At 45.1% G+C, this 27,670-nt stretch overlaps 1 protein-coding gene across 1 annotated transcript in view; it reads right to left on the bottom strand.

The window, feature by feature from the left end:
- The window catches only part of Adamts16 (ADAM metallopeptidase with thrombospondin type 1 motif 16), a 99,663-nt gene that overhangs the window by 58,682 nt on the left and 13,311 nt on the right, over positions 1-27,670 (bottom strand). The window contains exons 4-8 of the mRNA XM_057789858.1: positions 10,916-11,177; positions 7,837-8,036; positions 6,084-6,167; positions 3,571-3,730; positions 2,126-2,231 (exon numbers count right to left, since the gene is read on the bottom strand). Coding sequence (XP_057645841.1) covers positions 2,126-2,231; positions 3,571-3,730; positions 6,084-6,167; positions 7,837-8,036; positions 10,916-11,177 — 812 coding nt within the window. The remainder of the gene's footprint in view (positions 1-2,125; positions 2,232-3,570; positions 3,731-6,083; positions 6,168-7,836; positions 8,037-10,915; positions 11,178-27,670) is intronic.

Raw genomic sequence — 27,670 nt, 5'->3', positions numbered from 1 at the left:
CCCTCAGGAGGGGGTGGGGGCGAAAGCAGAAGCAACAGTTGGTCTGGAATGAGAAGATCTCAGACGGGAGGTGTGTATGTCAGGGGAGGGAACTTAGTCAAGTTTTGTCTCAATCACACGTGAGCTGTTTGGTACTGGGCAAACTGTTGATCTCACTGAGTCTCAGTTTCTCCCTCTGTAAACCGAGAGGACAAAGCCTTCCAGACACAGTGACCATGCGCTGAGCTGACACATGCCCCAACACAGAGACAACTTCACGTATGAACGGTGGGATGTGTGTGGTGTTAGGGTAGTGGGGTGAGTGATCAAATACCAGGAGATTTTGAATGTAAGAGCTACCAAGAGGAATGGCAATGCATAGCCCAGCATAAGCACTAGGCCTTCTCCGAGGGCTGAGACAATCACTAAGCTAGGTGATCGTTCAAGAGCTGGCTTGCCCTGAGTTCTACAAATCCAGGGCCTGGGTCAGTCAAGACTGAAGACCGTGAGCTCAAATTGGGGAGAACTGAGCTGAATTTCAGTTAGCTTTGACACCTGCCATAGTGGGTAACAATGCCAGTGCCTGTTTCCCTGTCTACCTGCTTATCAAACTCTTGTGGGCTGAGTTCTCAGTCACTTAAATATTTCATGCCTTGGTTGTTTAATTAAGTTCAGGTATGGTTGAGAGGACAAGAGCCTCGTGTCATTATAATAATGAAAGATTTTAACTCTAGCAGACTATTAAAAATACAATTATGTTTTAACTGAAAGCCTTATACAGTGTAGGCAGAATTTTCTAGGCAATAAAGTCATCAGTCACTACCTGTGATAATGAAGGAATTGCTAAATGGACTTACAGCTTTGCCTTCAGGTCAATAGTTCACACAAAGCCAAGACCTAAGGGGTCTCTGTGGGATTCAAAGGCACACACTTCCACCTGTGGTGTGTTTGTGTGTGTGTGTGCATGTCATACACGCACTTGAGCACATATGTGTGCATGTTATTCTGAGAATAGGTGCGTTTCCTAGGAGACGGGAAGAACAGCTTCATCAAAACACAAACAAAAGACACTGCCCCCATTGTTCTGTTGACAGGAAAATCAAGCTTTGGGACAGATAATTAGCAGAAAAGGGGAATCCCAGCTTGCATGTTTTCTAAGAGACATTTCAAATGTGGTCTAAACAGGGCAGAAGTAACTTCCATGAGGACAACTCTGTAGTCCTCAGAGTGCTCAGTGGCTGTCCTTAGCAAAATGGGGGCCAATGTGGCCTTTGAAAACATCTCAATAGACCATGCCCCAGGGTGAAACAGCTGGCAGGATTATGAGCATGAAGTCTTAGATGAGAATAACAATTTCTGTAAGCTGTGTGGGTATGATTTTAAAGATTCTTTTACATGAAAAAAGAACACCATAGATGACTTATTATTTTTATTGTTATTATTTTTATTATTATTGTTTGCTGCCCCTTTCCTCTCTTTCTCTCCTTGTGTGGATGCACACACATGCTAAGACGTGAGTGTGGAAGTCAAAGGACAATGTGCGGGAGTCGGAGCTCTCTTTCTACTGTTTGTGATCAAACTCATCGTCAGGCTTGGTAGCAAGCATCTCAAGCATTGACCCATCTCACTAGCTTAACATCATCGTTGTTGATTGCTGCTTGCCCAGGACCCTGTTAACCCAGGATGTGCCACCCAGTTCATGGTACAACCCTGATGTTACCTCGTTTCCTGAGCAAGAGCTGGGAAGTCAGGGTCAGAACATGGGAAGTCAATCGTTTCCTCCTGGGGCAACTTCTTAGTGGTCACAATCCCAAGCTCCACTTGTATGCCTCCAAGTACAGCATGTGTACAAATCATATACGAGTTTGTATGTGTGTGTTTATCTATTAATTGTGTGTGTATATGAGAGAGAGAAAGAGAGAGGCAGAGAGAGAGAGAGAGAGAGAGAGAGAGAGAGAGAGGCAGAGAGAGAGTCCAGAGTAGCTACCACTGACAAGAAGGCTTGTTCCTCTGTTCAGTCAAATGGAGTACTATAACAGCAGGCAATTGAAAAATAAGATGAAATTACAGAACCGATAGTGAAATGCAGAAGTCATGTAGTCAGGAGATGATCTTGTTCCCAATGCTCCCAGTGAGAAAGACTTACTTGTGTCCAGACTCGTGGGCAATGGTGAAAGCCAGTCCAAGTCCTGAGTCTTCATTGATGGTGCAGCTTCGGTACTTACTGCACATCCCACTTATGGGGGCAAACCCTGTAGGACATGAAGAGAACGCACAGTAGGGTTGATGTAATGAGTGGTTATGCATTTATTTTTTAATGCTTGGTAAGGTTTGGTCCTCATCTTCATTTGGGGATATGTGAGATGGGCTGCCCCTGGACAGTCATGTAAATATGATGTGTTGATGTGGGAGAAGGGATGCATCTTATGTATTCTCAGGAGCCCATGGACTCTGTCTTCTGGTAAATGGGCTCAGCTTCTATTCAATATTCCTGGAAAAGACTAAAGTTGGCCCAGAATAGAAGAGAGGATTGATTGCAGATGAGGATGGTTTCTGCCTTTTCCTAGAAATATCTGCCCACCAAAGCCTCAAGGGGAAACACAGCAGAGCATGGGTGTGTGGTGAGGTCCCTAGGATCACACCCCATGCTCAGTGATTCAGTTTTGCCACGAGAAGCACTTGCCGTGCATGAGTCATGATTTAACAGTGCAGAAAGACAAAGGCAAAGAAGGAAAAGCTCGTGAAAGACACGAGGAGAAACCATGCCGGGCTTCTGAAACTTCCCTTCCAGCAGTCACACAGGGCATGCTGATGTCCCCAGCAAGGAACTGTGACATCCACGAAGAACCATCTACCCAGAAACTGCACTAGGTCCTCAGTGTCTGGAGTGCTCCCTGGGAGCTGGTAACGGAGGTACTTGGTGCCTGACATATGAGAAAGAAAGCAGACGGGAAGACAGTGGGCGAGTGCTGCAGACCCCATGCAGCATTCTGACTAGGGTGGGTAAAATGCGCAGCTCCCAAGGCCGGCTGAGGGTCAGTTTCATAAGCAGGCCATGGTGAGAAGCAGAGCTAACTCCTGCTAGACGAGGTTCTATCCAGAAGCTTCTAAATAAAAACTCTACCTTCTGAGCTTAGAGAAGAAGCAGAGTACAAAAGAAATGGCCTGTGGCGTCCTGGTGAGTAGCACACTCTTTGACCACATAGAAAAACGTCCAAATGCTGTCTCACTCTGTGAACATCTGCAACACGGCTAGAATGCTGATGCTCAGATGTTTACGGAGAAATATGGAGATGGACATGCCGTACAGCATTTCTGTGGCATCTCCATAGGGATCAACAAGTCCATTACTCTTTGCCACATCATGAGGCAAGCGTGAGTCTCCTGGTTCCATTCGCAATGACAGAAGAGATGGGAAAGGGAAGATCTTACCTTAGAAAGGGTAGGAAGTCTGGAATTTGACATGGGCTTTTACTTGTATCATAACAGTTGAGAGATAAAAGATGGCTAGTGTTTGAGGTGATGGTAGCTACATCACCCTCCAACGAGACGCCCTGCCACAGCCCTCCAAGGGATACTGGAGAATCTTACCCAAGGTGTCACAGGGTTCATTCTTCCAGGAACATATGTCCAGACCAGTCAGTAAGATGGCGTGGTCATGGCGAGTTCCATCTTTCCCCATCAATCCAGATTGCCACTGGCAGAAGCTGCTTAAAGTGTGGTCTGCGTGGTGACTAATCGCCAGCCCTGGCTAGGAAAGACACCCATAGAAATGTAAGCCATTTTCAATAGAGCAGGATATCTTAGTGGAGAGATTTAAAACATACAGATGGACCCAGAATGTACATAATATAAGAGTTATATATGATGCATTACCATCCCAAGACAGTGGACTCTACAGATCAGTATGGATCCAGAGAACACATTTGTGTGTATTTCTATACATAATCAATTGAAATGTATCTTACTGACTCTTGGATTCAATGACCAATGAAGACAAAATGTGAGTATGAATCTTTTGCATAAAAATATCTTCACATAATACCTTACAAAATTTTTGCTAGAATAGAGTCTTTTGTGTATGGCTTGCACAGTACACAGACACACACACACCTTCACCAGTGGTGAATTCACAACAAAAGTGAACAACAGCATTTCCATCCCTGCTATAACAGTATGGAGCTAGAAAGTTTTCTACACAGAAGCAACCTGTTTACAGAAAAAGGCCAAGGTCTAAAGCTTTACTCCTGAAAACAGACATCAAGGAGACAATATAGAATACCATTAAATGTTCCATCTGTATGAAGGGCTGTGGAGCGGCAGTGAACTATGGCCTGAAGTCTAGAATTAGAAGGGATGGAGGATGCAGGGCCAGGAGCACCATGACAACAGGTGCACTGAGTTATGGAACCGCTTGTAGGTTTGCTACAGTGTTGGAAGGGCGGATTAGAGAATATCAGTTTACATGCCCTGTTTCAGAACGCCTCCTTGTAAAACGCTTTAGCCACTACTGAAAAGGCTGTCTCTTAGTCGTACAGACATTCTCCCCTTAGATGTTTATTTTGTTTTCTCGGAGCCATATGCGCCGAAGCAGTTCGCTGTACTTAAGTGCAGGAGCACACCTGCATTCCTTAGCTGGTGACTTCCAGGAAGCTGTTGTTAATTAAAGCGAAACACGGGTGTACGATCAAACGATAACCTTGCTGCTTAGTCTTTGCGGCTTGGATAAATTCCAAAGTGAAAGCGCTTTAATACAGGGAATAATTAACCTGTCACCTGAGAAGCCCAACTAGCTCAGCAGCCTCCCAGATGCACGCTCTCTGAATAGACAACGGCGTTGGACAGACCAGACAGCCTGTCCTGCTGTACCCCACCTGCGTAGAGGGGTGCCCCACAGATGTTCTGAATCATCCGATTCCATCTGACAAGTCTTTGCTGTATAAACAAGAATGCTGTGGCTACCATGAGACACTGAAGACGTCATCTAGGGGTGGTGAATGCTGGGTGTCTGTCTAGCTCAGGTCCTGGGCTCCCATGCTTTGCTGAGTCAGTAATCAGCATGGGAGGAACAGAAGTGGAACCTATTTATAGTGAAGACTTCCATGCCACTAATGTTGCGAGGGGCTCCTTGGGGTGCACAGCATGCAGCTGTGTAGGGGGACAGGAGGCTTGGATTGGAGGAGAGGGCCTACTATCCCCCATTGCCATCCAGAGTCTAAGCCTGAGAACTGTGGGGATTTGGGAAGCAGAAGCGTCTGGCAAGGCACAGCACAGGTCACCATCCATGGTGCGGACATAGTTCATCTTTCAGTAAAGCACTGACAAGAAGGCCAAAGACACATTTGTCTTCAAACTACCAGTGTGTTTCCTTCCTATAGTCTCATAACAAATGCATTCTCCTTTTCATTTTCCCATGAGACCACATATAACACACACACACCATGCAATACACACAGGCGCACACACACACACCCCACAATACACACAGGCGCACACACACACACCATGCAATATACACAGGCGCGCGCGCACACACACACACCCCACAATACACATAGGCGCGCGCACACATACTTACAGATATATGACACACACTCCCAAATACCACACATACTCATACATACATATACACATAGCTACACACACATACCCCACATATTCATATACACACATACATACACCATACACAAAGAACCTCACCACCATACTCAAAAATACACAAACACATACTACATACACATACATACACCATACACACAACCCCACCACCACCCTCACACATATACACCACACATACACACACATATGACTCCACCATCTCCTTCACACATACACAAACATACAACACACACATTGACACACAACAGATGCACACTCATACACACATGCACCTACATACACCACACACACATATACTTGCACCATTAGAAAGAACTGAAAAACAAATGAGTCATTTTAAATGCAGAGTATGAAATACTTCTTTTCCCAAGTAAAAGAGAAATAAAAATATATTACACAGAGCAATTGCATTTTTTTTTGAAAAGGCATTCCCCACTCATTTTCCTGCAGGGCACATGAAGCGGCTGCTTTTGAAGCTAAAGTACCTGCTCCTCTTCCAGCAGAATGAGCCCCACAATGGCGATGTTGATGTTTCCCCCAATTGTTCCATCCTTGAATAAAGCAGACACCTGGAACAGAAGATCGGCATCAGCTGTGAGTGTGTCATAGCCTAGCTATGGCCTGACTTCATGCCTGTCAGAGCAAACCCTTGTGTTTCGGTGCTTAGCTAAGTGAGCATAGCATCCTGACATTTCTCAGATAGTCTAGATATGTGGGAAGGCTGGTGATGGAGCCCTTTCTGAGGGAGCCTGGATCGAAAGTCGAAGTTTGAGAAGACACAGTAGGTTACCCAACATGAAGGAGAGACAGCCTTCAAAACTCTTCCTCCTCCTCACCGTCTTCCCCATCATCATCACCATTACTATGGCAACAGTCTTGCTACATAGGCTGGCTAGCCTTTGATTCTCACTCCCTTGCTCTCCGCTTCCTTCCTGAACAATCAGGTTACATGGATTATACTCATGTGCCACTGTGTCCTGCTAGAAGGATTATTCCAGTCTTAGCGGTGAAAACAAATGCCACATGTGCCACAAGGACTTCTGGAATCACAGGAGAAATACTTAGGACAAATCCAAGAGGACGCAATGGCAAGGAGGGAGCAAGACTGGAGAAGACAAGTGGACAGTGGGAGCACACAGGGTGATGGCACACAGAGTAGCAGCAATGCTAGAGTGCATTCAGGATGAGGAGTGGCGCACTGTGGTAATCATGGAGGCTGCAGATTACCATGGAGTTCTGTATTGGAGGACCTCTACAGAATACAGGCAAATTATAGCTGACATAGATCAGGGATGCAGGGCCCTGAGATTCTATGCAGAGTTCAGCCTCAGAGTCAGGTGATGAGAGAGCCACGTGGGTGATCAGGGAAGACAGAGCCATGTGAATTTCTATGATGAGAGAGACATACAATAAGTTTCTTTGTGGGGAGGGAGAAAAGTGAGGTTAGACATGTTTGGAGTACTCTGGGGAGACACAGATCTGTGTGGGGTTTCATGAATTTAGGAGGTCAAAATATATATTTAAAACACTGCCATTAACTTTTTCTGACAAGTGGGCAGCCCCACTTTTCTCTCTGTGGTGTGGGCTTCGCTCACAGTTATCAGACACAGAGCACCCTTCCTGACTCATTCGTAGCTCCCACAGGTGCCCTTCAAGACAAAGACATGTTTCATCTGGGAAGATATTCCAAAATAGGAGCTTCTCAGTGCCAGTAGATAAAATATTTCATATCAATACCTGAGCATTAACCTTCTTAAAGTGGTAGGCGTTATCTGAACCTAAAATTGTGTGTCAATCTGATACAGCTTTGTTGCCTCAAAATGTGTCAACATCCTGGTAAGACTTCGAGTATATGAAGGCATCAGTGAATTAAGTGCCTCAGAAACAAAACAAGTTGTCACGATGATCAAGTTAGCATTCTCCTATTCAATTCCCCAAAGTTCTGAAATTTCACCTTTTGATTGGAAATCAGTAAAATAAGAGTTTCTTATACCAAGACCACAGGTTTACAAATAAGAAATGAAACTTGCATTGGTGTGCACACACAGAGACAGGTATACAAACACACACACATGAGCACATACACATAATGTACAAAAGGACACACACAGGCACATACACAAATGCAGACACATACAGAAATACACATGCACAGACATGTGCGCGCGCGCACACACACACACACACACACACACACACACACACATATGCTCGAAGCTCCAGAAAGGCCAGGCCTACCATGTTGAGTACAGTGAGGACATAGGTGGTGATATTGCCCTGGCCATGGTTCTCCATCATCTTTCTATCAACCACCACCAGGGTCTCCACATTCAGCTCTTCGTTTCTGTGTGATTTCAGGAGGGAGCGCTTGTGTCGGGAGCTAGGCTTGTACTCATCGGGCAAGATGTAGAGGTCATCCTTGGGAGGCTGGGGCATGTCTGTGGAGGAGCATGGAGAGAGAAAGCTACAGCAAACACACAAAACCAGAGGCACAACTGATCCTACAGAAATGTCTGAAAAATGAATGTTCATGCTGACCAAGGTGATTCCAAGTTTAAAGAAACACAGCAATAGGCTTCTCATTATAGAATCCAGAACTGACCGACCTTTGTAACCCAAGATGTGTTCAAGTCACCTTCTAAATTTAAATGAGGTTCATATAATCTTGGTGTCTTGGAGATCATTGCCAGAACTAACTTCACGTTGTTTCTGTTCTAATTTAAAATAAGAGCTGAACTCTAGTATCTGAAAGGAGCATGTCCTAGGACCAAGAGCATGAGGGCACAGAGATTTACAGAGCAGGTCTCCGCCACACTATGATGGTCAGAGCAACAAGCGGTTTTCCTTCTTCTCACCATTGATGCTGGAATCTGGATATAACTAACTTTCCAATCTCCTTACCAGTCAATCTCACATGGTCGGTGGCAGCTGCCCACAGTGGGTGCTGAAGAGTCTAACAAATGCTGTGTATGCTTAGCAGACTTAATTACAGAGCAAACTGCACTCTGCCCTTGTGGAAGGATTCCTTTAGAATGCTTTTATAATTATGATAATTAACACTATATTAAAAACAGTTAACTTTAGAAGATGGCTAAGCCAACACAGAATCCTTTCATGGGAAAGTATACTTTGATTCCCCATCCTGGTGATTTGAACTTCCAACTAATACAAGCTTGCCCTTGGAGGCTACGAACAAACACGACTCTGCCTGATTGGTGCTCACAGCCAATGGATTTTAAATCTTTTTGTTGGTTGGTGAGTTGGAAATACAGATTGAGCATCCTGAATTAAAACCTCTGAATCCCGAAGTGACCCAATATCTGAAACTATTTGAGTTTAAACACGAAGCCACCAGTAGAAATCCTACGCCATGTCTTTGTGTCAAGTCACACCCGAAACCCATGTGCACTAAGAACATTCTCTAGAATTACCCCCATGGTACATGTTAAGGTATATAGGCAATAATAAGCCTCTGTTCAGTTTTGGAATCCATTCCCAAGGTCATTCATTATGTGTACATGCAAGTGTTGTACAAATCAAAATATGATGAAATGTGTAAATTTTCCCATCACAATATTTCATCTGTGAGAAACTCAGCCTGTATCTCAATAAGCCCTAGCTAAGGGTGATGGAACCTTTGTGACCATTGTAACTTGCACATGCATGGATGCCCTTATAGGTGCTCTCCTGGGTCACTCAGTCTCTATGTCAGCTACTGTATGGGATGCTGTAGGACCACAGAGGCAGAGGGAGTAAATACAGACAACTCCTGGTTCTTCTCTAGAAAGTGATAGAAAAGGATTTCAGGTATGTGTGGTGTGATCTTAGAGCTCTCAGAAGCTCCTGAGAACAAACACTATCTGTCTTAGGTTAGTGCTTTCTGAATGTCCTGGGAACATGTGAGTCTAGCTAACCCCACGTCAGTGGATGCCCACAGCTAAGAGAACGGGTGAGATTCCCATCACCAACCCTACCTCCAGCCTCAGTATCCATTTTAACAAATCCACTGCATTGGTCACCTGTTTCCAGACAGATGTCTCAGGGACTACAGAGAACACACACATGTTTCTTTGAAAGCAGGGTTTCTAGTGGGGACAGTTGTTCTAAGAGTGAGATCCACTGAGAAGATTACGACCTACCCCACAAGAAGCCAAGCAGACCAAAGAGGAATCCCCCTGAACTTGATTCCCTCTAAGATTTCCAGGCCCATCTGCCCACAGCTCTTGTATTTTGTTCATGGGACAAAAGAGGTCCTGACACTGCATGGGCTCTGACTCCTCAGGGACACCTGCTCTTTCCGTGAGCACCAGTGGCTCTGACTCCTCAGGGACACCCGCTCTTTCCATGAGCACCAGTGGCTCTGACTCCTCAGGGACACCCGCTCTTTCCGTGAGCACCAGTGGCTCTGACTCCTCGGGGACACCCGCTCTTTCTGTGAGCACCAGTGGCTCTGACTCCTCAGGGACACCCGCTCTTTCCGTGAGCACCAGTGGCTCTGACTCCTCAGGGACACCCGCTCTTTCCGTGAGCACCAGTGGCTCTGACTCCTCAGGGACACCCGCTCTTTCCGTGAGCACCAGTGGCTTTGACTCCTCAGGGACACCTGCTCTTTCCGTGAGCACCAGTGGCTTCACCCATCCTCTTTCTTCCAAGAGCCACAGAACGCCTGCCAGGTTTCTCTTCTGCTTCAGAGAGGCAGATAAAGCCACCCTGAGAGTCAGAGAAGGTTGAATTTGGAGGCCTAGGTTTCCTTTGTCCTCCCTGGGAAGGGCCCATCAGGTGATGCCGGAAGGCTAAGGCCAAGAGGAGACCCCAGAGAGCTGTGGGTTCCTGGATCATAAGATTAGACAATGTGCAAATGACAGTTCTCTCCAGGAATCAGGACAATGCCCACTCCTATGGCTTGCTGACAACTTGCAGGTAAGTTCTGTCTCCCACCCACCTCTTTGTTGTGGCAGTGGAAAACCCCACGTATGCTTACAAAGGAGTTCCCTCAGCGGGAAAGTGTGTGAGCTTTAATACGTCTAAACCTCAAGGATAGAGTTACTGAGGGGATACGGGGGCTCTTGTTTCTTCTAGGATGTTCTGAGGAGTGTGTCTTTTTAAAATGCTCACTATTTAAAAGAATAAAACCGTCTTCCACGTCCATCCATCACTCATGAGACACATAATGCCATCCCTAGAGTCACCCCGATGGCAGCAGTGACAGTCAGTACGTTTCACCTTGTGGGGAGACACGCTTTTAATAAATTGAAAGCATTCCATTATCTGACATAATTACCCAAGTCATTCAATGCACAAAATCACCCTCACGTACATTTCTTGCGTCTGCCACAGAAATGCTGTTTTTGTGGGAGGCCCAGATGGAAGTTGCCATGGTGAAGGTGAGAGCTTGCCAGATCTCGCTTCCTGGTGACCAGCAGGACTTCGTTTTCTCTGAGTGCCTGTGGCTCCGTGGATCTTTTGTACAGGACGTGGGAGGGAGAGGCAGCCTGTGCAGACCCGTTGGGCTTGCCTGACAGGTGTGGAGGAAGCGGCTTTAAGAAGTAATCAGCATCCTTCGTCCTTATCATGCCTAACTGGAAGAAGGAAGGGGGAGGAGAAAACACCACTGTTAGAAAAGGCGCTAGTGTTCCCTACTGGATGTGATGTCTTTCTCCAACATGGCTGCCCCACCGATGGATGCTTGTGTAAGAAGGACTCAGTAGTCTGGGCTGGTGAGGAAGAAAAGGAAGGTCACGGTATCTGTCTGAGTTCTCCTCATCTCCACCTTCTCAAAGAGCTTGGGGTGCAGAATGGTCTGCGACTTGATTTGTAGATACGTGAGGGTGGGGTGGCTCACAGTCCACCAAAGACAGTGAATTTGAGCCACAAGGACTTGACCTTTGAGAAAACGTGCACAGGGTTGGATATTGATATTGGCGTGTAGTCTCAGCGCTGAGAGGAAATTAAAATGCTAATAATTTCCAAGTCTACTCAAATGAATTTCAAATTTTTAATAAATGTGATACATTCCAGAAAATATGCTAACAGAATTAATGCAGAATAAAACATAAAGTCATCACTTTGAGCACAGGAAGACCTTTCTAGAATAGATATTTTAGGAAATGGGTGATAAATGATTTTATAAAAACGGTAAAATGCCTATATAGCAAAATTGAATAAGAGAAATAACATTTAAAATATGTTGAGGAAACAAATTAAGAGATTGCATTTTCAGTCTTTTAGGATGGCAAACACTTTTAAAGTTTGATAACACAGCATTGCTGAGAATGAGAATAAACAATTGAACGTAGGAACCTAGGCCACACGCAGCAGGTATGATCCATGGCTACCCAACATGTCAAGATAATCCAGGCCACACTCAGCAAGCATGCTCCATGTCTGCCCAACATGTCAAGATAACCTAGGCCACACTCAGCAGGCATGCTTCATGGCTACCCAACATGTCAAGATAACCTAGGCCACACTCAGCAGGCATGCTTCATGGCTATCCAACATGTCAAGATTATAAACTCACCACTCAACCCTGGGATTTAAGCCTTAACAATTCCTGACAATCATTTCCTGTAAACATGATTTTGTATTGGAAACATAGCGTGTTAGAAAGTGCGTCACCACAATCAAGTGGGGAACTGCAGAGATGCAAGATTGGTTCAATACACACCAGTTACTAGTGCCGTACCAGGTAATAAAGGCCAAAAGCGTGAGATCATTACCACAGATGTGGGAAAGGCACTGGATAAGGTTTAATTTCCTTTCGTGATAGAATCCCTGAACGAGGCAGGCATTGAAGGAATGAATCTCGGCATCGTAAAGGCCATCCTCGAAGTCAGCCCCAGCCTCAGCATTCTAACTGCCGAAATCCTTGGAGCAAGGCAGGGATGCCATTTCATCACTCCTATTCAACAAACTATTGGCAGGCTTAGCCAGAGCCATCAAGCAAGAGAAAGAAATGAAAAGCATTTAAACAGGAAAGGAGAAAGCCACCTTGCTACATGTATAGATGACAGTGGCCTCAGCTCCCCCCTTGGCCTATTTGTCTGCACTGTCAAAAGATGCGCACGGAAAATCGCCAGAGTCTGTCAAAAATATTTGAAGGTCACAAAGTTAACGCAGGAAAATCAGTAACAGTGGGGAGATGGTCTGAGAAATCAGGAAAGCATTTGCACAAAAGGTACAAAGAAGAAAGAAGGTCCCAAAGACCCCACAAGGAGAGGACTGAGGAGGACACATAGGGCTCATGACTGCTGAAGGATATTCCAAACTCCGTCTAACTTGCCCGTGTATGCGGGAACTTAGCCTTGTTATCGTGCTATTTGTGTGTGAATCGAGCCTAGTTTGATGATTCAGTCCATGCTGGGTGAGGTGGACACATGGCTAAGCTTGTGATTTCAGGAGCTTGCGACCCATTCTCATGGGGAGGTTGGGAACAGGGTGTCTCTCTCTAACACTGATGCACCAGATGAAACCCTGAGCTCCCCAGGTTATCCACATGAGTTTGTGGTTTCACACAGGCTGCGTTGATAAGCATGGAGAAACATTTTCTAGCTATCAGGAAAAGGCCAGTTTCAACTGCAGGGAACAATGTTGTGGAGTGAGAGGTCTAAGTGTCCAGGCTTCTCACACCAGGAAAGTTAAGCATTAGCCACATAGCTCCTGTTGGAGAAGCAGAAAGGACAAAGGAAAACTTGGTTAAATTATCAGGGAAGCAATCAGGACCATGGGGGGTTGGCCTCCTGGGGCCCAGATGCCACCCAGGTCTGGGAAGTGGCAGCACTTAAAATGTCTAATCCGAACCAGGCAGAGCGAGAGCAGGCTGCCACCCATGAGCAGCAACTTTGGCCTTCTGGAACTTTCAGCTGAAAGAGGGCTACTGCTTTGTAGCTCTACCTGGGAACAGCCAAGTTTGGAATTCCATAGCAGCCCTGGCCAGCAGCCGAGTCTCATTCTTTCGATATTTTAGTGGACCCCAAAGTGGCATAAATAATCAAAATGATGTTCAGCTTTGTGTGCTACTCAGACTGGCTTTCCACACTGTTGAAGGCAACCAGTTTAATTAATAGATACACAAATATTTTTAAAAACAAACCATGGTCTACTCTTATAAACTTTCTTATTTGTGGACAATCCTTGATTTCCAAACCAACTCTTAGGAAAAAAACAGACCCTCAAATCACTAAGGCCCAACACAGATGTTTCCTTGCCTCTCTAGAAAGCCCAGGGTGGATGTAGCATAGAGCCTCCCCCAGCTTTTGTCTTGTGGTTCTAACACATATTTGCTGTGTGACTTTGGATGATTTGTTCACCCTCTCCTGGTAATTTGTCATCTGGTAAGGAGACGAAAAGATATTAGTCTGTTCAAAACACACGCTCTAGTGGGGAGTTGGGAGAAGATGGGTGAGGCAAACAAGAACAAAGTGTGGCATTCTTCCTTCCTGACGACCTCTGACCTCTTCCAGTCCTTCTGGAGCCCTGATCCCTGACGCAGCTAATGAGACAGTCAAATACAACACTTCTTTGCGGTGGGCTCGTTCCAGGTTCCTGTGTGATGTCGTTGTGTTCTATGATGGCTGTCTAGATTAGTATCATCTTCAGCTTCTCAGGGTCAGGCTGTCCTCTGGTGGCTCGGATAATAGACTTCACATTCAGGCAACGGGGTCCCGAGACAGCGAGAAGAATTTGTGAATTTTTTTTTAACTAATGAAGTATTCAAGCATTGCATTTGTTTAATTAATAACTTAATTGGTTATGATATCTTATATTTAAATAAGCTTCAATGTCACTAACCATCTAGAACTGATAAAAATGATATTCAGGTCACTGTTGAAAAGCAATGGATGGTGAAATGCTTTAAAAAGTTGTTCTATTACCTCAGTTTTGGCAGCTAACTCAAGAGAATAGGTAAACAGCGGAAGATGGATGCTTTTTCCCTATGAAAGTGTTTTTTACTGAACCAAGAGGATTAATTTGGAAACTCGTGAAATATCTAGTGCATGCCCTGCTACACCTCCTCCCAGTGCTGTCGGAGGGTGGATTATTAACCAGGCTTCAGCTGAAGTTGGTACCTCCTAAGCTTTATAGGAGCCCTCCCAGGGTCTGCGTCTTACAGCTGGCCAGTCATGTCAAACAATGTCCCTCGAAACTTAGTAGTCTCCTGCTGTCCCCATAAGGGAGGGAAGGACATAGATATGTTATCCCTGGAGCCTGCTGCTTCTCAGCAAGTGTCAAAATGGAACCTCTTCCTTCTGGTAGCCGCTATTCACAATCACACAGAAGTTGGTTGAGTTTTGTGACCTATGCACTTGCTCACTACATGCACTGATATGGGTACATAGAACATCTAGCCATGTAAGTTAAATGAATCAAACACACATAGAAATGGTATGAAGATGGCTGTACGTCTCATCCATGAGACATCTCTCCTGCAAGTTGATAGAATCCCACCCATCAGGCACTGCAGGGAAGGCGCTCAGATGATACCATGTGCTCGTTCAGGAGAGCTGTCTACCCACAGGCACAGTGAAGAAAGGATTGTGTTAGCATGAACACGGGTGTTTAACTCCTAAATGACACTCTTTGAACACGCCTCCTGGTCTCAAATGCGTGTACTGAGACGCAACATCACACTCATTCCAGGAGTCCTTAGTGATGCTTCCAAAACACTATGATAGTCTCAGCACCCAACAAGTGTTTATCAAAGCCAGCAGCTCGTTATTTCCTCGTAGCTTCAGGATCGAAATGAACCTGGCCCACAACCGGCACCTGATGCGCCATGTCTGCCCCAAACCACAGTCAGTTTTGTTCCAAGATGACATGTGATGGTTTGAAGTAAAAATCCATCCAAAGCCATTGCAAAAGCTCAAGAAGCCCAAGTGCTTGCCCTCCCAGGGCCTCTCAGGTTGGGTTCTTTTTCTCTTACCATCTCACCTGGCTAAGGATCTAGACTTTTTTGGTGCTGCTGCCTCAGACAATGGGCTGGTGTGCAGCTGACAGGGACCACGGTCATCCTAAACCCAAACAAACATGGGCTTCAGAGTTTCTGTAATCTACTCAGGTCGATACTCGGTTCCTGGACACTTTCCAATTGCTCTTCTGTCAACTTGAAACACTAATATTTTGACACTTGACACTTTAACAAGGTTTCTGGTTCAAGCATAATCTTGTTGGTGACGGCATGACTCATGTCACCGGCGGCCAATGAAGAGGACTCAGCCCTAGGTTTCCCACACACTTGAGTTACCGCTGTGCTGGCACCAGATCACAGCTAGGCACTGGAACACTGACTGCTGGGACGTGGGAAGGAGAAGGGGAGAGAAAACCGTAGGAAGATAGCCGGACGGCTGTTAGCCATCTGCTTGCTGCTTAGCAATCCGTACAGAGGCTTGCAGTGATGTGTGTGGCTCCTGGTAGTGTTCTGTCTGAAGAACAAGGTCAGAGTGACATGCTGAGTGAGGTCTTCTCCTTTAGTTCTGGCACGTGAGTGTGAGCTCAGATCAGAACACGACAGCACAGCATTTCCCCTCAGGAGAGGTTTCCCCAGGGAATTGTGCGCTATGAATGGGGCTTGGCCATGGGGTGAGCTTATTGACCACGTGCACAGTTCTGGGTGCCAGGTGACAACTGCTTGAAGTGGGTGACAATCAGAGACGTGGTACCTTCTAAAGCCCAGAGCATGCTCTAAATTTGGAGTTTAGCTTTAGAAGCTTCACTTACTGGGACAGATACTTCACTTTCTTTAAAACTAGTTTGATCAGAGGTGTGCTATGAATATTGGGTCTAGTATTTGAGTTAATCTTAAGGTCATGCGTTTCATTTGATTAATAATATAGATAAGGAAAAATGCGGCGCGCAACTCTGCCAGCAGAGAAAACGACCACAACAGGATTCTTCTTGGAACGTACTTTATTGGAGCGCAGAAGACTGAAGATAAGATGGAGGCGAAAAGACCCCGAGCCTGACCGCGCGGGGAATATATACAGTGCCTGGTCCGCCTATGATGTGTCATTGCTTGATTGGCTCGGCCCACACTGATGCAATTGCTTGAGCAAGACGTGTGAGCAATTGATAGGTGGATTCAAACCACTCTTGGGCCGGTAGCGAGCGTGCGCAGAAGTTGTTTACTACTAGGGACACTAGCAAATGGCGGCAACGGGCTTAGTGCCAGTCCCTGTGAACATGACAGCTGACAGCGCCGAGGTGCGCAAAGCGCCTGGCGCGCAGAGCGCCTTGGCACGCTACATCGGAACATGACAGCTGACAGCGCCGTGGTGCGCAGAGCGCCTTGGCGCGCTACAGAAAAACTTATTAGGTTAGCCCGAATCACAGCCTCTTTAATCTGCTTTTAGGTAGATTATTAATTAGTAAAGCATTTAAAAAATATTTTAACTAGATAAAAAAATAAAAATAAACACAAATATAAAATGTCTTTGTCTTTGACACCTTTCACATGGCAGGAGTGTACTGTCTTATAAGGTAGTTGCTATTTCTGTCCAAATAACAAGTATGTAAGATGAGAAATGATGTTTCTATTTATTTGTTATTTATTTACTATTTTTATTTTTGTGTTTTCAAGGCAGGGTTTCACTGTGCAGCCCGGGCTGTGCTGGAACTCCCTGTGTAGACCAGGCTGGTCTCAAACTCACAGAGATCCACCGGCCTCTGCCTCCCAAGTGCTAGGATTAAAGGCGTGTGCCACCACCCTGCTCTGGTGGTGCTCTATTTAAAGAAGAGGATATTAATTGAAAAAATGTCACTGCAGAGGAGCCAGTGTTGATGTCTATATCGCCATATCTATATGATAGGTCAGATAGTGATTGATGGTTTCAGAACACTGCCTGAGGTTCTCTCACAACATTTATCTGCGATGGAGAGTATATGGTATCTATAAGGAACAGTTTGTTTCAGATGTATTGAAGACTGAGCTTAGGACCTTGCGCATGGTAGCATGGTATGCGACTGAGGTTTAGCCTCAGGCTATGAAGAATCCTAACAACCACTCAGTGTAGCATTTTAACAATATTGCCTCAGTTAAGACATTTAGCGCATGCTATCCTAGGCTGCTTACTTATTAAGACTGCTCTGGGTTGATGCAAAACGATGTGAACTAACAGCAGTAGACAAAAATGCTCAAGCAAATGACCACCTGCTCGAAGCACTGGATGTTATTGCTGCTATCAAACATAATCTAAGAAATGTGTCACTGATGGAACTTCCCTTTCCAAGGTTGTCTGACTCTTAGACATTGGTTCAGTTCCACACAGTGGGAGAAACGTGGTCCTTTCGATCAACCATCGTGGGTATATCTGTTCACGGCACTCTTCAGTAGTGCGGTTACTAACGCAGACCCAGGTGTGTGTCTGTACTATAGCTCCCCAGTCAGCAGTGACTCCCACTGGAAGTGACTCCAGGACTTTGTGTGGTTTTCTGTAGGGCTTGATCTGTGCAGGTGTCTTTGTGTGTCACCTGTGTGTACCAGAACATGGGTTTGTGTTGAAAGACTTGCTTTCTATTTTTGGAAACAGGATAAATCTGTAGCTGTTTTACTCTGACATGGGGCATGTTCAATATGCCTATGTCAAAGGTGGAGCGGAAAAGTTAAAGTAAGCAGTTGAGATCACAGGACAGAGTTTGAAGAGGGAGGTGATGCTTAGAACCTGAAACAAGACAGACAGTTTTTGCAGGACTCAGTGCAGCTAGGAAATGACCAAAATTCCACGGGCCGTGTGGCCAGTCACAGAAGATGACAGTTATCGCCAGGGGATACCTATTGCTAGGTACATTTTGGCAGGAGTTGGGCATAGTGGCAAGGGGACTCTGGAAAAAAAAAAAGCCAGAAAAAGCACACATGTTTTCCAGCAGAAGCTGTGTGTCCTGAGGTTTTTCACACTTGGTGGTGAGTACAGGCAAGTTTCCCCCATAAACTGCACCACCCCTGTGTGACTGCTGGGCTCCTGTCCCTCTACTTAAGGAAAGGCTGGAGAAATCTGTGATGGAGTCATGTAGCTGACACTTAGCTCATGAGTCAGCTGCTTTTTCCGCTGTCAGCACAATCCCCGAGGCAGTGTTTTCTTTCTCCCATGTCATGCTATATACATCATCCACAGGAGAATCCCTGAAGCCCCAGGCTCCTGGATGGGTGTCCCATGTATCTGTGGATGTCAGAGTGTAGTGGCATTTCATTTGTATTTTAATAAATAAAGCTTGCCTAAAGATCAGAAAGGTAAAACAGCCACCCTGGCCGGCCTTACATCAGGCAGTAATGACACACACCTTTAATCCCAGTAGCCACACTAGCTTGCCATAGACACGAGGCGGCGGAGGTACATACCCTTAATCCCACAACTAGAAAGGATTATAAGATGGGAGGAGACAGCTCTCAGCCAGTCTCCTTCTGAGATTCCTGGAGATAGGAGATAGCAGCCAGTGGTTGACTGCTTTGCTTTTCTGATCTTCAGATTGAACCTCAATTTCTCTCTCTGAGTTTTAATTAATCATGCATCATTAGTGAACTATTCTCTCTCTTTGATTACCTATAATATAATCCCTTCTGTCCCACGTTATCACCCAGAGCCTGGGGAATGAGATGCACAGTGGTACTTAGCAGCTATCGTTATGAAGAAATGGAAGCTGTCAGAATCTGAATGCCTATCCACTGGGGAGTGAATAGACAGCCCTGGATGTGTGCACACAGAAGATGCCCTTTACCAATGCACTGAAAAGCTGAGAAACAATGTCCTGAGGAGTCCAGATGCCTCATGCTAAGAGGAATCTGAGCAACAGTCCCCAGCTGGTGGAGTATTCAAAGCAGGCAGTAGAGGTGGGAAGCAGCTTGCAATGATTGACATGCTTGAGTGGAAACAGAGAGTGAGCATCAAGGGAATGGGCTCTTTCTGGGGCCACAAGGCTGGCTAAAGTCAGATTATGGGGACCAGAGACATGAATCAGTAGTTCAAAGTACTTGCTGCTCCTGCAGGAGACCTGAGCTCAGGTCCCAGTGCTAATATTCGCTGTACAGCCACCTATAACTCCAGCTCCAGGGGAGCTGGCACCCTTTCTGGCCTCTGTGGGTACCCACACAGATGCGGTAGACAACCACACAGCAGACAGACAGACCTGGGAGGCACACAAACCAGTCAGCAACATACAGAGATCTAAATGATGGCAGAAGGCCAGCTGTCTACAAAAGGAGAGTTGCAATAGCAGGGGGCACAAAATCAGCCCCAGGAGCAAGCAAGGCATGCACTCAGTACCTTCTCTTGATCCTGGGCAGGGCAGAGGACCTGTACGCCATGCTTTTGAGAACCATCACTCAAGAAGACAGCTGGGATCTAACCTTTCCCATGCTGCCCCAGCGAAAGGTGGTGAGGTGGTCCCTGAGTTCCATGCTGTAGAGGCAGTAGAGGAGCTGACCTCACTGAAGAAGCTAGAGATGGAGTGTTACCTAGGAGTCTGCCACATCCTCCATGTCCACCCACAGCCCAAACCCTTGAAGGAACCTGACACACGTCGCCTTCTCTGGACGATATGAAACAGCAGGTGTGCACTGTGCTGTGTATGCTCCCTGAGAGTCACAAGCCCTGACACCAAGACACGCCCCGTACCTTGCCCACGTACGGGTTCGTGCTCCATCGTCTGTGTTTTCTGGAGCTGAGGGCAGATGCTAATGCTGAAGGAAATGTGGTTTCCTAAGTTATCTGCCAGATACAATCTGAGTTCAGATGGAGTTTATTATAATGGCATCCCCTAGTTTAGTTTCGAACAGACTAGCTTTTGCCACCTAAATGATGCAAAAGTCATTGAGGAATTTCAGATGCGGCCGACCACTGTCTCAGAGCTTCACCGTAGAAGCTGAGCATACAGTCTGCAAAGGCCATTTGCTCCTGGCCTGTGCCAGCTCTGCTTCACCCGACTTCTGTTACACATGTGTAGACCTAGGCAGTTGCTTTAAACATCCGTTACTACGGAGACCAAATTGTAACATTCATAAATTCCAGACTCAGTTATGCATATGACTACATATGTTCTTGGTCAAGTCAGCATCCCAGGAGGATCATAAATGTGAGGACAGCTGGCATTTTCAGACTTTTAAACTCAGATTGTGTGATCGTCATGCAAGTTGATGTGGTCACTGATACTCCAGACAAAGCACACAAAAATGGACTTTTAAAAAACACCTTTCTAATAAGCTGCTGTCAAGAATTTATTATGCAGCTAGTATCTTATTTTTCTCCTTGAAACACTGATGTCACAGTTGCCCAATTAGTCCCCAAGAACCTGGGATATTCTTCATCTGCAGGAGGTTTATTTACTGCTAAAGCACCTGGATGGATTCATTGCTTCTAGAAGAACAAAAGGGAAAAATAAAACAAGAAAAGGAAAGGGTAAAAAATAAGGTGAGCAAACAAATACCAGCAGACAACTGCCCAGTCTAGGCTGACTGCCGCAGTCAGTCACTCTAAGCCACTGTGGTTCTGTCTTTGGGAGCCTTTACTTCCCGGGGAAAGAAGGGTGGTTTTGCCCCTAAAGAATCAAGGGAGCCCCAACACTGGGAGAGTTACTGCCAGAGCCACAGCTCTGCACAGGTCAAGGGCTGTGATGTCCCTAAAGTCAGGACACGACTGTGGCTGTGATTTAAACTTCTAGGCTTCTGCGTTGTTTGATGTAATGCACTGCATTGCTTTATTGATGTTTCTTTCCTTCTCCTTGTTCTCCCCCTCTTCCTTTTCTTCCTCTTCTCTTCTTCTTCCCTCCCCTCCCCCAACTAAATAATGTTCTGTTAAAAGGATGATTATTAGAGCTGGGATTGCCACAGGTGCCTTCCAAACTCGTTCAAGGAAACCGTTTACTAAACTAGGCTGTGTAGTATTTTCAACTGGTACCCCATATACACACCACAATGACTAAGGCATGGCTTGTATATATTTAAATTCTTTGCTTGCTAAGATCCTTTGTTACCCAGCTAGTCGTTGAAACTGCAAAGATGTTGCAGAAAAGTTCTTGAGAGGAGGAACAGGGGCTGGGTAAAAAATTCCTCACATTCCAGAATCCCTGGGCAAAGGGCTGGAATTTGGGCTCTTTCTGTTAGATGTCAGCTTTTGGCAGGCTATACCCTTCAGCTCCTTTATATAAGATGGTATAATACTTAATATTCATTGTCAACTTGATTCAAGTTCTAATTAACTAGTAGATATTCCACTGAGCATGTCTGTGAGGTGCTTCCAAAGAGAATTACAGGAGGAGGGAAGACCCATCCTGACTATGGTTGGCTCTCTATGGTGGGTAGTGCCAGACTGAATACAAAGTAGAATGGAGAAAGCCAACTAGCTAGCAGCACCTTGTGGTCTCAGGTTTCTGGCTGTGGCTGCTATACAATCAGCTGAATCTTTAGTTGCATCTCCTAGCCCAAGAATAAAGTACCAGTCACACCTACAACTCTACAGCTTCTCCCATGCGTGCACTGTATCTGTTGCAGAGAAGTCACAGCCACTCCACCCCCACCCCCTCCGTGGCAGAGTCTGATATGGTTACACCTTCGATATGGCGGATGAAGGATGAAACTAGAGAAAGCAGAAGTGGTTGAGGGTTGGCACTGAAACCAAGATCAAACAGAAAAGACTTCTTAGCAGTCTCCAAGTCTAATCCACTTGGCAGCTAGTGGCATGAATGTGAAATATAATCTGTGAAGAATTGCCAAATAAGAGGTTTAAATGGCAGACTCTAGAAACTGGGATAGGCTGTAAAAATGAAGCCATCCACACTGCCCTCGTGTTCAGATACGGATTTTGGAAAGAACACAAACTGTAGGGTTGTTCTCATTTACAGTCTTATCACTTCACACATAGTATAAGATACAACTTTAATGAAAGCTGCTACAAGATACTGTAATTCTAATTGTAATATTGTACTTGTGCGTGCTTTTAAGACCTTTTGACATTTAAATTGCAGCCTGGGAGATTAGTGGCTTGTTCTCACTTGGAAGCAGAGGTGGTTAAGTTGTTTCAGACCCTGTGATTTGCAAATGTGCTTTTTCCCCCAGGGCAAGCAGAGCCGGCAGGTTCCCTGGTGAGGTGTAGGCTGGATTCTCTCTGGTTCAGGCACTGCTGATAAGGACGAAGCCAGAGCTTTGCTGGGGGTTTCTCAGCTGTCTGCCTTTCACTTTCTACGGTTGTTAGTCAACAGTAGGAATCAATTTCCTGGTTTAAGTAAATGGCAACTTTTCCATAATTCTTGTCAGTATTTTAGACTCAAGTTCATTGGAAACCGTGGGTCTATGGAGTTCTGTATCCATGCTGCTATTATTTCTAAACAGTCGAGTTGAAGGGATTGTTTAGAAAAATTTTAATTTTTAATCCTAACACTTTGAGGAACCAGGAGGTATTTGGTGGATTCCTTCCAGGAGGAAGAGACCAGACTGAGTGACAAACACCTCCTGGTCATTCCTACCTGTGGGGAGAGGGCAGGAAACTTCAACCAACATGGGCAATCTGGATGCTTAACTTTATTAAATTGAGTAACCCCAGAGCTCTTTCCTAATTAGCATAAGTGACTGCTGGAGCGAGAGGTGGAAAGCCATTCTTGACATTAGATCCACACTGCTTTTAGCTGGTTACAGCCATGAGAGGTGCCAGCGGTGTGGGGGATGGGCACAGAAAATGTTAAATTGTGGTAGTGGCCTTCAGAAACAGATAACGACTGTGACCCTGCACAAGGCCTGTGTATTGAATTAAGCATTTACTAGATAATTTCTAGAATTTTCCGCAAGGGTACATTTTAACTAGAAATAGATCCGGGCTATAAAACATGCAAGCTTCTCTTTTGGCTTATTATTCCACAATCCATCACTCTTTATTTTATTGCCTAGTGATGACCCTCAGAGAGAATAGCCAAAACTCCCCAGGCTTCAGTTGCATCATCTCTGCAAACAAAAGGAGGGTTATAGCTCCCTTGACTGCTGCACCGGGAATACAGAGTCAGGCGCTGGCTGCTCCTCGCCCTTGATTCATTCAGGACCCCTTGTTGCACACCAAACGATCTCCCAGGTGTTGAGGATATGCAGCCTTCTTCCCAAAATGTGGGTGAACGGCCGTCCTAAGTGTGCAAACAATGCCTTACATCGGAGAAGGCCTGACCCAAGGGTTAGCTTGATATTTATACTTCTCTTTGCTCACTGTAGTTCCAATAACGTTTCTGGACAGAATAAAATATTTTGAAATCTTGTTTGCATTCCATCGTGGGACATCACTAAAGGTTAGTATCAGCCATATTTGTCACAGAGTGTGATGATTTTTCTGGCCTCATCTGTGCCATATTGTTTACTAATGGGCAGGGAGGGGCTGAGGAGAACAGGATCCTCTGTGCTCCTCTGCACCCTGTCCTGAGGTAGGGACTTTGAGGAAGTCTCACTCAGTGGTTATGCACCCCCTGAGGTCCCCATTGCCCACTAATAATGGAGGCTGAAGCTCTGTGGACAGCAGCCAGGCTGGCGAGAGGCGTCAGATTGGATGAAAGCATGTCAGCCCCATGCAGGATGCTCCTTTCTATCCTACTTCCAATTCCTGGTGCCCTTTTAACCAGCTTCCCGATTGAATCCCCCAATCCCCTCACCATCAGTCTCTTCCCCCCAGTTTGTTTTCCAAGGTGAGCACCCTGGTTCTGGGGTTCTGGGTTGTACATTCTCTAGAAGGACTGTTCACACTCTGTCCTTGTGAGGTCTTAGTTATGTCACGGGGAAGTTTCAGTGAGGTGCTGTGTGGATCAGGATGGGGTGTGGCCATGTCTTTTGGGTCCCATCTGGATTACTTTAATTGATACAGGAAGGCCCAATCTAAAGTGGACAGCACCCTCCCCCGTGCTCGGATCCTGAACTGTATGTAGGGAAGGTGTGAGGTGAGTCTCCATATGTATGTACTTGTTTCTCTCTGCCCCCAGTGTGGGTGTGGTGTGAGCATCTGCTTTGACTTCTTAATTTCACACTGTTGTGGGCTGTACCCTACAACAAGCCTGTGATCTATGATGCTTTTTGTCAGAGCGTTTTCTGCTGGCAGCAGAAATGATACTGGGATAGTTGTGCGTGTTGACTGAAGAGCTGTTCACTCTCTGGCCCCGTTACCTGACAGAAGGAGATGCATCACACCAAGTGGCTAGGACTTTCACAGAAGACTCAGCCTGGTAGGAAGGCCCATTCTCCGGACGCTAAGACAAGAGACTCCCTCATCCTTGCCCTGTGTCTGCTGAGTAAGACGCAAGGCTGAGAGGCTGAGCCACAGCCACAGTAGTGTCTCTGTATTTTCTGGAAGGCGCAAAGACAGAAGTGGACAGATAGTTTCCTAACGTATATTTAATCAATGTCTTATGTCAGCGAAATATCAACACAAGGTTTGTAATTTAGAAATCAGCGAATCCAGTTTTCCTTCAGTCAATTCCTCATGCATGTTGAGTTGGAAACAAACCAGCTTACAGAATCTTTAGTTTTGTTTAAAAAAAATGGCATTTTTTATTTTTTCAAAATTGTTATGACTTGATCTGACAGTCATTTTGTTAAGTCTACTTACAGTTGTTGAGAAAAGGAAATCCATTTTCTTTAAGACAGGGCTTCTAACTGTGTTGCCTTGGCTGTCCTGGAACTTACTCTGTAGGCCAGGCTGGCCTTGAACTCACAGAGATCTGCCTGCGTCTGCCTTCTGAGCTGGAGAGATGGCTCACCGTTTAAAGGCCAGACTCACAACCAAAAACAGAGTGATTTTTCTGTAAACCAGCTATCTTTTATTTAGTTTCCTATAATTATTTCAAAGTAAAAAAATATATGAAATTAACACCAATTTTTAAAATGCTTGATATTATTCCTTAAACATTAAAAAAATAATTTCCTAAAAATTAAAAAAAAAAACAAAAGCCAACCATCTACAAAGCATAAGACAGCAATAAGTGCCAAAGGATGATATTATTCTAGAATGAAATAAAATTTGGTAAATCAATATAGACCTGAAAAAGAATGGGGGAAATAACATAAGTGCAGCCATGGCTGGTGGTTTAGAGTTCACCCTTGATGTGCGGGTGCCTGAGAATTGACCACAAGGAGGAAGAACAAGCCTCTGGTGATGGACAAACTCCCGTCAAGGATAACGATTCCCGGGTTGCTCCTTCTGGAATGATTTAGATGTGCCAAACGCACAGATGGAAAACACACACATACACTTGTACATACAAGTCCCCTGAGCACCAGTTTATCCCTGTACATATCATTAGATACAGCCTCAAAGCCTCTTGGGAAAAAAATTACACTGTTTTTCATTTCACACAAAGAACAGGCTCTTTAACTGGTGACACAGGGCAAGCACAGCCCACCTGGGGAGAAAGACCTGTGCGCGCCAGGTCTGCACAGCTCCATCCCACCAGGATCCCATGACCATTATAGAAATTATGGCTATAAGGTTGACCACAGTAAGAAAGCAAAAAGTTCTTCCCTGGGTGGTGCCAGGGGTAGTGCTGCTTCATCACCGAAGGGCATTAGAAGCTCCACAGGGAAACCATGAGGGGAGCTTGTCACTCCATCCTCCCCACCTGATGCTCAGTGCACGCTCCAAAGGCTCCAGTGGCTTTACTGCCAAGGATGCTACACAAAGTCTACCATTTGAGGTCTTCCAGTTGTTTGTGTTTTAACAAAAACATAATATCACACAGACACACACACACACACACACACACACATGTTCATAGCCTCATCCTAGACTGTCTAAATTCCACACCGGCTTGGTGTGTTGGCAAAGCACACCACCATTTAAGATCTCAGTTTCATAACCTCAAAAAACTGATGCAAGAATAATAAAAACTCAACTCTATATGAAGAACTATGAGCAACTAAAGAAATCTGAGAGAGGGAGAGGCGACTTGTCTTTTCTGGGGAAGAGCACACCAACCGAACTGAACAGGTTATATTTAGGATTGTGCATGTGTGTTATTATATATGCATAGAATAAGAATTAATGAGAAAGAAGCCATTAATTTGGAGGAGAAAATGAGGGTTGTTTGGGAGGGTTTGGAGAAAGGAAAAACAAGGAAGAAATGTTGTGATTAAATGATAATCTGAAAACACAAAACATTAAGAACCAAACAAACTTTTGTTTTTAGTCATTGTATCTATTCCTATGGAACCAATGTAACTAGTAGAGACTTCTGGAAACCCCTGGCATTTTCCCACAGCTGCCTGACATACTTCCTTATCAGAACTTCTTTTGAGCACAGGCCCTGTCTCCCAAGGTGGAGTCAATGCTGCCAGTGACATTACCTCAGATGCCATTGCCAGACAAGGCTTTAAAACTTGGATCCTCCCCTTTGTCTCCTCAATGCTGACTCCTTCCTTCCGACTCCCGCTTTCTCATAGTCCTGGCCCAAGAGCATTTTCCCGTCAGTTGACAGTTTGGCAGAGTTTCAACATTTTCTAGGATTTACTGGCTGCTTTGGAAAAATCTCTCAATGACTGGAGTTTCCAGGGAATTCCTGGAGTTTGTGGCTGGAAATGAGACCTAGTACAATTCAAACCAGTTCCCTAAGTGACTCTCCAACCACGCGAGGGGGTGCTTACACACCAAGGACGTGTTTATCACATCACTGTGACATGTATGTGTTCTTATATTTGAAAGCAAGAGAATAACTTAATTTCAGGAGTAGTGATGAAATAATGATGCTTTATATTGGGGGAACTAAATTTTATATAAACATTATGACCAATATCATTAAGAAACCAGATTTGCTTTTTTGACAAAAGGCAACTACAAGTATAGAACTAACCTTAAATACTTTAAGAAAATATATTCTTGTCATTGCCAATAAGACAGACTTCTAAACAAACACATCTGGAAGTATCGACTAACAGAGCATCTAAAATAGTTTCATCGAAACTCCTAGTGGCCAGTCAAACCACTCTATAGACCTCAAAGGAGAATTTTGTGTTTAGCATTCATTGTAGAAAGAAATCGGATGAAATGGATTATAGAACTAATATTATCTTTATGAATATCCCCAAATAAAGAAGGAAATAACTTTTCTCTCTCTCTCTCTCCCTCTCTCCCCC

This window comes from Chionomys nivalis, chromosome 15 (genome assembly GCF_950005125.1).
Source record: "Chionomys nivalis chromosome 15, mChiNiv1.1, whole genome shotgun sequence".
Classification (NCBI taxonomy): Eukaryota; Metazoa; Chordata; class Mammalia; order Rodentia; family Cricetidae; genus Chionomys; species Chionomys nivalis.
Note: the sequence above shows the minus strand (reverse complement) of the source record. Positions and strands in the feature narration are given on the sequence as shown.